Source organism: Diabrotica virgifera, chromosome 1 (assembly GCF_917563875.1).
Source record: "Diabrotica virgifera virgifera chromosome 1, PGI_DIABVI_V3a".
Classification (NCBI taxonomy): Eukaryota; Metazoa; Arthropoda; class Insecta; order Coleoptera; family Chrysomelidae; genus Diabrotica; species Diabrotica virgifera.
Window position 1 is genome coordinate 163028831 of NC_065443.1, and position 12007 is coordinate 163040837.

General features: G+C 30.9%; 1 protein-coding gene across 1 annotated transcript; it reads right to left on the reverse strand.

Moving 5' to 3' along the window:
- Positions 1-263: 263 nt before the first annotated feature.
- LOC126891886 (uncharacterized) lies at positions 264-5587 on the reverse strand. Its single transcript, XM_050661230.1, has 2 exons — positions 4102-5587; positions 264-355 (listed from the first exon to the last, which is right to left on the reverse strand). The coding sequence occupies exons 1-2, from the start codon at positions 5585-5587 to the stop codon at positions 264-266; spliced, it is 1578 nt and encodes a 525-aa protein (XP_050517187.1).
- Between the last annotated feature and the right edge of the window lie 6420 nt (positions 5588-12007).

The following is a 12007-nucleotide window of genomic DNA, read 5'->3' on the forward strand; positions in this document are numbered from 1 at the left end:
TAGCTCATTTGAAAGGGTATTCAATTCTCTATTCACTAATATAAACATTTACCTATGTTATGGACAAACTTCTGATAGAATGGACTGTAATATATTATATTAAAAACTTCTTGTATTCAGCTAAAAAATTAATTACAAATTGTTAAAAAATGTGATTTTATATTATGACAATCAATCTAATAATTTTAATGACAATCTGACAAAAATATGTTGTGTATTTTTGATGCTTGTTTTTTCCCGTCATTGAGCAAGGGCGGAACTGTCTATCCAATAATAAATATTTTTCGTCCATACTCCCCGCCTTGAACAGCTCCAAGACCGTTCAAACACAAATCACCTAAGTTAATGAGGAACACTAGAAACAAGTCTCAGCTAATGGTAATGGACAAATTTTAGTTATTCCTCGTTTATAAAGTCCATGAGCGGTTTTAACAGTTACCACTCGAATTTCACCATCATCACCAGGGTGAACAGACACTATTCTTCCTAACTGCCACTGACAAGTGGGCAAATTGTCAGATTTTAAGAGCACTAAAGATCCGACTTGAATGGTGGAAGTACTACTTCTCCATTTATGACGTTGTTGGAGATCATTCAGGTAAATCTTTGACCATTGCTTCCAAAAGTCTTGCAACAATTTCTGAATCAGTTGGAATCTGGACAATTGGTTTATTTTTATCTCTCCTTGAAACGTATGATCAGGGACAGCGGTCATCGGTCTTCCGATTAAAAAATGTGAGGGAGTTAAAGGAGTGTAATCGTTAGGATCAGATGATAGAGCATATAAAGGACGTGAATTCAAAGTGCCTTCAATCTGAATTAAAAATGTACAGAATTCTTCATAAGTTAGAAGGGTTTGACCAATAATACGAGATAAATGATATTTTACCCCTTTTATATTACTTTCCCATAATCCCCCGAAATTTGGAGTACTAGGAGGAATGAAATGCCATATAATATTCTGAGCTGCGCAAGAGGTGACAATTTCATCCTCTGATTTTCTAATGAAATCATACAAAATTTTTAGTTCATTTTTGGCACCTACAAAACTTGTACCGTTATCTGAATACAGATGCCCGGGTTTACCGCGTCTAAAAACAAATCTTCTAAGGCCTGCCATGAAAGCTTCAGATGTCAAAGAACTAATTAATTCTAAATGTACTGCTTTCGTGGCGAAGCAAATAAATAAACATATGTACGCTTTATACGTTTTACATCCGCGACCTTTTCTATCCTTTAATGTAACTGGCCCTGCGTAATCTAATCCAGTTATGAAAAAAGGTTGTGATATATTAACACGATGTTCTGGCAAATCAGCCATAATCGTAGAACCAGGTTTGGGTTTAAACCGATAGCATCTAATGCAATTCCTTACAACTGTTTTAGCTAAGGACATTCCCGCAATTATCCAAAATTTTTGACGAACTGTCGCTAACAAGAGTTGTGGACCTGCATGTTGAAGTTGCACATGCTCATGTCTCAATATTAGTTTGCTTAAAATATGAATCTTATCTAATAGTAAGGGATGTTTCCCATCATAATTCCTAGAAGATTTTCTAAGACGTCCTCCTACTCTTAATAATCCAGTTTCTTCTAGAAAAGGCGTTAAAGGTAATAATCTACTCTTTGACGAAAGGTCTTTACCGTTATTTAATAATGAAATTTCTTCAACAAAACTTTCTGTCTGAGCTAATCTAACAAGAAAAACCTCTGAATCAGTAAATTCGATTGCTGAAATCGGGCCATACCTTCTACTATTAGACTTTGACTTTGAATTATTAACAAATCTTCTACAATAAGCCATAATTCTAATTAATTTGTTCAGATTCGAGTATTTATAAAAAAGTGAATTAAAATAATTTTTTATAGAAACTAATGCCTTAGATTTCTTTCTCATTTCAGGAAGGTTTGATATATCAAGTAAATCATAGAACTTAGTTTTATCAAAATCTGTTGATAAAAATTGAGGGCCATTAAACCAGAGCTTACAGTGAGCTAATTGGTCTGGCAAAATTCCTCTACTACCAATATCTGCAGGATTCTCAGACGAGCTAACATAATTCCAATTTTCAATTGTAGTACATCTTTGAATTTCTGCAACACGGTTTCCAACAAAAACTTGAAGGTTTGCTGGGTCATTATTGAGCCAATGCAAAACAATTTGTGAATCACACCAATAATATGGAGTGTACTGAAAAGTAACAGAATCTGAAACAGATTTCATAAGTTGGACCAATAATAAGCTACCACACAATTCTAATCGAGGAATAGTCAATATTTTGACTGGGGCGACCTTAGTCTTAGCACATAACAAATGAACATTTATAGAACCTTGTGAATCAATGCATCGAGCATAAATTGTTGCACAATATGCGTATTGTGAAGCATCACTAAATCCATGTAATTCAATTATTTTAGGTTTATTACTCAGAACGCACCGTGGAATTCTTAAATCATTTAAGTGACATAACTTAGACTGGAACTTTTTCCATTTATCACACAAATCAGAGGGGACTTCGGAATCCCAATCAAGTTTTAACGACCAAAGAGATTGAATCATAATTTTTACTAGGATTATACAACAACTGGCTAAACCTAAGGGATCATAAATTTTTGCGATTGCAGAAAGCATTGTGCGCTTCGTTATTTTTGATAAAAGATCAGGGTTTTCAACATGAAAACTGAAAATATCTAACTTACTAGACCATTGAATACCAAGAGTTTTAATACACTCGTGATCTCCTAAATTAAGTACTTTTAAAGGATCGGAATAATCTTTAAAGTGATCTAATACCAATTGGCTGTTTGAAGACCATTTCCTTAAATTAAAACAAGCTGACTTCAATATTTTGACCACTTCATCACATCTTTTAATAGCTTCAGCCTCACTTGAAAATCCAGTAATGAGATCGTCAACATAAAAATCTCTCAGAATAATTTCACTTGCTTCAGGAAACTTGATTTTATTATCAAATGACAATTGCTGGATACACCTAATGGCTAGATATGGCGCACTGGTAGTTCCATATGTTACGGTTTTTAAATTATAAATTGAAATTGGCTGAGAAGGACTATTCCTCCAGACAATTTTTTGCATTCTTCTGTCATCGGGATGAACAAGTATCATCCTATACATTTTGCTGATGTCGGAAACAACAACAACTGCATGTTGTCTAAATCTAATCAAAATACTCAAAATATTATTTTGAATTGCTGGTCCTGAATATTGGATATCATTCAATGACTTCCCATTAGTCGATGGGGCAGAACCATTAAAAACAACACGGAGTTTGGTTGTCAGGCTTTCATTTTTGATAACACCATGATGTGGTAAAAAATAATTAGGTTCTGTGGTGCCTTCCGCATCTAAATTATAATCAATTGACATGTGATCTAAATCTAAATATTCTTTCATGAAATTTAAATAACCATTTTTAAGTTCGGGACATTTCTTAAATCTATCCTCTAAATACAATAATCTTTTAACAGCTAATTGTTTAGAATCGCCTAGGACAGAAGGATGTTCCTTCCAGGGAATTTTAACAATAAATTGACCAGTTTCTGATCGAGAAAATGAATTTTTAAAATGATTTTCAACATAAACATCATCCTTTGAATAAGAAATATGAGACTTTGGCTCTTCAACAGACCAAAATTTCTCTAATTGTAAATCATCACTACTAAATCTTTGTGAAAAATGACATCTAATATGATTTTTTGTTGGATATGGAACTTTACCAACCACAATATAACCAAAAACCGTATTTTGGAGGGAGGGTAAATTCTTTCCAAGATCTATGCGACCAACTAACATTATATCCCAAAACAAACTAGCATCAAGTAACATATCTACCTTACTGCTTACATTAAATGAATCATCTGCCAAAGTTATATTAGGGGGTATTGAGAAATTTGAGACATTAAAAGTATAAGTTGGCAAATTCTCAGTAATCTGTTGCACCACTATGCAATGTAAATTTGACTTAAAATTGTTTAATATAGAACCAATTTTTAATTGACATTTTTTATTTAAAGATGAAACGGAATTATTAATTCCTGAAACACAAATATTTGCTCTATTTGTGTCTAAATCGAGTTTACTTAGAAAATCCTCTGTAATAAAACATGATTGGCTCCCTGAATCTAGGATTACTCGTGCGATATGAGTATTTCCGTATCTATCATATACTCTAACTTTAGCAGTACTCAACAGTACATAATCATTATTTGAACAATTATTTTTTAAAACAATCTCATTTCTATTAACATTATTTTCTGAAGTATTAGTTGACAACTTAACTTTATTTGGTTCATTCTCGGAATCATTGTTCGGGTTGAAATTAATTGAACTGTTGTCTTTAACATGAATATCAGATGGTTTATTTTCATGTAAAAGAGAACTGTGTTTGGCTTTACATATCTTACAACCGAACGATTTACATTGTTTGTAGGAATGTCCGGTACATAAACAATTTCGGCATAAATTTAATTGTTTTATTTTATCCCATCTTTGGGCTACTGAAAGTTTAAGAAATTCTTCACATAGGTAAATCAAATGATTTTGTTTACAAAAATTACAACTTCTGCTTTTACTAGTTAGCAGAGATCTAGAGCGTTTATCTTGGTAATTAGATTTATAATCCGGTTTTGTCACATTGCTTAACTCTATAGTTTCCAAAAAATCAGCACGATTCTTCAAGAATTCAAGAAATTCGTTTAAACTTGGCAAAAAATTATCTATTTTTCTTTTTTCCCATTCCCTAGAACTAAATTTATCCAATTTACCACTTACCAAATACACCATAATAGCATCCCAATGTTCAGTCGGTAGTTGAAGTGATTTTAAAGCGAATAAATGCTTTTTAACTGAATCTATCATGCTTCTAAGACCTAATGCAGATTCTTTATTTAAATTTTCAATCTCAAAAAGAGCTTTTAAATGATTGTTTACTAACATCCGAGAGTTGTCAAATCTGTTGCATAGAGTCTGCCATGCAGAATTGTAATTTTGTGCAGAAAAATCTAAACTTTGTATAATCTTCAATGCATCACCTTTTAAACTCGCACGTAAATAATGATATTTTTGAATATCTGCCAATACTTTATTATTATGAATTAACCCTTCAAAAGTATCTTTAAACTCAATCCACGTCAAATAGTCTCCATGAAAGACAGGTAACTGAATAGGAGGTAATTTGACACCTTCTAATCCACTATATTCATGATTTATATCTAACCTTTTCGACTCTGAACTGGATGAATCGGAACATTTTCTTTTTAAAATCGTTCTTGCTTTAGACAAAGTTTTTGAAAATATAGTATCTAATCGTTGTCTTTTCGCATACTCTTGCTGAATATCTTGATCCTGACAATTTAATTCAATTGACATTTGGATTTCATCAAATTCCGTAACTAAACTTTCAGTTCTTTCAGTATTCCATTCTATTTGCGAAAAATGGTCTTCGCTTAAATCATTAATCGCGATATTTGTCATCGACTCTATAAATTTAATAAAATTGTTAAATCTTTGTTCAATTATATCTCTTTTGCGATATAATTGACGAAAATCAGAAGCTTTCATAGGCATTTTTAGCTTTATATTAATCAAAATACGTAGCAAATAATATTATTTAATTGTACGAACTCAAAAATCAACGCTAATCAATCAACTAATAAAAGTCAAATCTAAATCTGTCTTTTATCTAATAATCAAACTTAGCCGAATATTGGCTATGGTCCTATAATCATTTATATTTAAATAAATCCAATAATAATAGCAATATCTACTAATAATAATCAGAAATCATATAGCATTCCACAAACTAATACTCCAAATCAACTCAAATACATATTTGCATACACACAAAGGTGTACAAATCAATCTAATAAGTAATTATTTTTTAGCTAAATAAAATTATAGGTTATAAATCAACTATTCAATGCGCAAAATCAAAATTTTTAATTGAACCCCAAAATCCTCAAAAATCTAATAATTTATTGGCACTTTGTTGAAAGGAAATAAATATGAAGGATAAACAAAGAACAATCAAGATAATAAATGGAAAAACCTCACATTTAATTCAATCGGCAGAGCGGATCCAATCTGGCTGAATCATAAATTCTTCAAAACCCAATAATCTTCATACCCATCTGGATCTATTAGACCATTGTCTCAATCATCGGGTTCTATCGGACACAATTTTATGCTTATCCGGCTCGAAGGACCAAATGTTATGGACAAACTTCTGATAGAATGGACTGTAATATATTATATTAAAAACTTCTTGTATTCAGCTAAAAAATTAATTACAAATTGTTAAAAAATGTGATTTTATATTATGACAATCAATCTAATAATTTTAATGACAATCTGACAAAAATATGTTGTGTATTTTGATGCTTGTTTTTTCCCGTCATTGAGCAAGGGCGGAACTGTCTATCCAATAATAAATATTTTTCGTCCAACCTAATTATTTATACAAGGTGTTCAAAAAACATTTTTTTAATTAAAATAATTGAAACAAAAAGAAGAATGTACGTAATTTATTTAATTCAAAATACGTTTTACTGTTGTCCGAAAACAGGAAAAAAATGTTTATTTGAGAAATAAATATTGTTTTTTGCTTAAATTCAATGTTAAAGCTGCCACCCACCTGTCGCTTGGCAGTTTGAACATTTCGTTTAAGCGAAAATCAATGTTTATTTGTCAAATAAAATTTTTTTCTGTTTACTGACAGTAGTAAAATGTATTTTGAATTAAATAATTACATTATATTCTTCTTTTTGTCTCACTTATTTTAATTAAAAAATGTTTTTTGAACACACTGTATAAATAATTATGTTAATGTTTATATTCTTGGATAGAGAATTGAATACCCTTTTAAATGAGCTATCATATGACCCCTATTCTCATTTAAAAAAATCATCGATTACGTCATCACGCCCAGATGGATGACTTCACTAGTATGATATATATGCCAAAAAACCGTAATTTAAAAATAAAAATCGACGTGTTTCGGGAATTTTCCTTAAAGTAACCAGTTTACGAAATAACGAATTTATGCGTTACTTTATTAGTAATATGGGGTATGACAAGTCCGCAGAAAGTGTGTTATTTTATTTATAAACAAATTAGCACTTCTAAATCTTCTTTATTTTTCAATTAGTAACTCCTAAAATTTTTCCTTTGAGCCAAAAACACTCAAATAAAAATTCACCGTAATTTAGTTCTGCACAAAGTTATTTTTTTTTCCGATTTCCTTCAACAAAAATTTTACTCAGAAAATCCGAGTTTTCCCAAAAAATCTGCAATTTTCAATTAAAATTTTAGGGAAGTACCTAATTATTTATCAATAATTAAATAATTAATGACATGAAAGATTTATTATAGTAGATTATACAGAGGGGCTAAATTATGGAATAAATTCATTTCTTTAAAACGGACGATTTTGGAGCAAAATCCCGAAAGAGGTCGATTTTTATTTTTAAATTACAATTTTTTGGCATATATTTCTTACTAGTGACGTCATCCATCTGAGCGTGATGACGTAATCGATAATTTTGTTAATGGGAATAGGGGTCGTGTGGTAGGTCATTTGAAAGGGCGTTCAATTCTCTATTCAGTAATATAAACATTATTATCATTAGGTATTTATACAGGGTTGCCAAAAAAAATTTTTGAATTTTAATTTATTTAACTCAAAATACATTGTACTGCTGTCAGAAAATAGAAGAAAAGGTTTATTTCACAAATAAGCATTTCTTTTCGCTTAAATTAAATCACAAACAGCCTCCCTCCTACCTATTGGCAGTTTGAACATTTAATTTAAGCTAAAAGCAATGTTTATTTGCAAAATAAACATTTTTTTCTATTTTCTGACAGCAATAGAATGTATTTTGAGTTAAATAAATTACATGCATTCTTCTTCTTGCGTCAATTAATTTAATTCAAAAATTTTTTTGGCCTCCCTGTATAAATAATGATATTAATGTTTATAATACTGAATAGAGAATTGAACGCCTTTGTAAATGAGCTACAACACGAACCCCTATTCCTATTTAAAAAAATAATCGATTACGTCATCACGCTCGGATGGATGACGTCACTAGTTTGAAATATATGCCAAGAAATTTAATTTAAAAATAAAAATCGACCTGTTTCGGGATTTTTCTCTAAAATCGTAAAAAATTTTAGAGAAAATGAATTTATTCCATAATTTAGCCCCCCTCTGTATATCAGGAGACCGGCGACAATCTAACCAATAGTTTAGCAATAATTAAAATGTTAATTAAAAAATTTCGGTCGAAATAATAACCAGAAAGATTATGATACACCAGAATAACTATGATTTTCGTATAAAAAGCACTATTGGGACCGTGCAAGTTCGGCAAAGCGACCTCTATTTCTACGCTCTGTACTTTTATTCGCACTTTTAATTATATTGGCCAATTATATTAGTCCTGGTTGCTGGATAATTGTCAAGACCATAGTCCAAAAAAAATAATAAGAAGAAAAAATAAGATGCAGGTTATGTTTAGCAAACGTAAACAATTGTATGTAGTAAATAAAATCAGTTATTAAAATGCAGTACTGCAAGCGAAATACAATTAATTAAATTTACCTTTATATAATAATTGCATATTATATCAATATTGTCGAGCAATATATAATTTTTCTGCGTCAATGACAGAAGGTATGAAATATACGTCAATTTGACAATTTCAATTGACAATATGAATTATTTAAGATAGTTGCAATATTTCTCCGCGACTCGCGCACGGTCGTTTCTCGTTTCCCTTTCCAAGTACTTGCACACCGCGAATACCTATTCAACGTTCCTTACAGGATTGAAATTGGACCATTTGAGCGGTCTCAGGAATGTTATAAAGAAACAATTTTTTGGCTTATAAACAAATAGAACCCCTCAGAAAATATTAGATTTAATTAAATTAAGTTAACGCTGTTGAAAAGGGCACGGCTTCTGTGTCCTTTTCGAAGAAAAACAAATTGAATTGCGAGGAGTGATTCCAGGTATAACCGGTCAAATCTGACCGGCATTTGTGACAGAGTTGTAAACAACAGGATTTTAATCTTTGAACCATTAGATACCTTTTAATTCCGGTCCTCTTTGTACATACAAATTTTCATATCTTCAAGACACTTATAACAAAAAAGATTTATGTCACTGTCACCAAATTATTTAATTATTGATAAATAATTACTTCCCTCAAATTTTAGTTGAAAATTAAAGATTTTGTTTGGAAAACCCGAATTTTCCGAGGAAAATTTCCGTCGAAGGAAATTGGAATAAATTATCAATGTGCAGAATTACTGTCAATTTTTATGTGAGTGTTTTGGTTTAAAGTTAAAATTTTCGGAGTTATAGAGCAATAATAAAAAAAGATTTCGGAGCGCTAATTTGTTTATAAACAAAATAGCACACTTTCTGTGGACCTTGCACAGCTATATTACTAATATAGGAAGTCTTAAGATTTGATTTCAGCATGTCCAGCAATAAAATAGCTGGTAATTAATTTTTCTTGTTTTTTACTAATTTTCCCAGATTATTACCTTACATCTTTCATTGAGTTGATGATTCATGTTGTGGACATTCTCAATTATTATATTTCTAATTTAATACTATTCTATCTAATTCCTCAAAACAAGCAAATTTCAATTAAACCCAGCTTTATAATACCTTTTGCTTTAGTTTTCCTTGCAAGAAATAAACAAAACACATCTAAACTAAACCTAACCTCGCTTTTGGCCAATCGTTCATCTCCGTGTCAAATAATTTCGACAGTCGAAATTATAATATCAACACCCTTTTTAAAGTCGCTATTAATTTCGATAGTCGCTATTTCATGACGTCACTTCGTTAGTTCAACTAAAATCCACAAGGCTCGCACAATCGCATTTCAGCGTCGCCATATTGAAAGCGACTTGTTTAGTGTCGAACAGTGTTCCCAAACCTACCGAAAATTAGGTAGATCTAACGATTTCAACGCATTTCTACCGATCTAACGAAATGTACTGAAATTCTACCTAATTTTATATTTAGATAGAAATTTTTACTTATTCCTAAATCTGAGAAGAAATGAGACACAAACAATGTTTACTAGTGTGAAATGAACATGACAAAACGAATCCTTACCTTAATATTCACTAAAAGAAAATCTGGCAACAGAGTAATCTTGTATTTTCTCACTTCATTACTGTTACTTGTCAAGTTGTCAACCAGCCAGCAATGCCAACTTCTCATTTTCATCATTAGCTTTGTTCGTGGAGATAGTCAACGATTGGTTTCTGACTGAAGCGCATGCGCAGTTCCGTTTTCAAGCGCCTGAAAACGGAATTGCGCATGCGCATGATTCACACAAACCTGTCAATGGACTGTGCGAACAAAGCTAATATCAAATCTAACGATTTGGCTTCGCAATCTAACGAATTTTTGACAGTCTTTTACCGATTTTATTTTTTTTCGTTTGGGAACACTGGTGTCGAAATTTGATTTAGAATCAGGGGCCAGGGCCCTGATTCTAATTCATTTCGACAGTCGCAATTTCATTTCGACACCGCCATGACAGCCGCAGAATATAGCGATTCTTATTCATTTCGATATTAGTTACAACTGGGGATATTAACCGTATCATGTTGAGACCGCTCAGAATTTGGGTTGGCGCTCCCGTTTATTGGAACTTGTTGATAGTCTGGGAAAATTATCGAAAAAATGCCATTTTTGGGAAAAATTATTTACCAGCTATTTTATTGCTAAAATCGAATCTTAAGATTGCATATACAGTGCGTCCATAAAGTAACGCATAAATTCATTATTTCGTAAACCAGCGACATTAATGAAAAATCCTGAAACGGGTAGATTTTTATTTTTAGATTCAGATTTTTTGGCATATATATCATACTAGTGACGTAATCCATCTGGGCGCGATGACGTAATCGATGATTTTTTTAAATGAGAATGGTCATGTGATAGCTCATTTGAAAGGGTATTCAATTCTCTATTCACTAATATAAACATTTACATAATTATTTATACAAGGTGTTCAAAAAACATTTTTTTAATTAAAATAATTGAAACAAAAAGAAGAATGTACGTAATTTATTTAATTCAAAATACGTTTTACTGTTGTCAGAAAACAGGAAAAAAATGTTTATTTGAGAAATAAATATTGTTTTTTGCTTAAATTCAATGTTAAAGCTGCCACCCACCTGTCGCTTGGCAGTTTGAACATTTCGTTTAAGCGAAAATCAATGTTTATTTGTCAAATAAAATTTTTTTTTGTTTACTCACAGTAGTAAAATGTATTTTGAATTAAATAATTACATTATATTCTTCTTTTTGTCTCACTTATTTTAATTAAAAAATGTTTTTTGAACACACTGTATAAATAATTATGTTAATGTTTATATTCTTGGATAGAGAATTGAATACCCTTTTAAATGAGCTATCATATGACCCCTATTCTCATTAAAAAAAATCATCGATTACGTCATCACGCCCAGATGGATGACTTCACTAGTATGATAAATATGCCAAAAAACCGTAATTTAAAAATAAAAATCGACGTGTTTCGGGAATTTTCCTTAAAGTAACCAGTTTACGAAATAACGAATTTATGCGTTACTTTATTAGTAATATGGGGTATGACAAGTCCGCAGAAAGTGTGTTATTTTATTTATAAACAAATTAGCACTTCTAAATCTTCTTTATTTTTCAATTAGTGGTCTGTAACTCCTAAAATTTTTCCTTTGAGCCAAAAACACTCAAATAAAAATTCACCGTAATTTAGTTCTGCACAAAGTTATTTTTTTTCCGATTTCCTTCAACAAAAATTTTACTCAGAAAATCCGAGTTTTCCCAAAAAATCTGCAATTTTCAATTAAAATTTTAGGGAAGTACCTAATTATTTATCAATAATTAAATAATTCATGACATGAAAGATTTATTATAGTAGATTATACAGAGGGGCTAAATTATGGAATAAATTC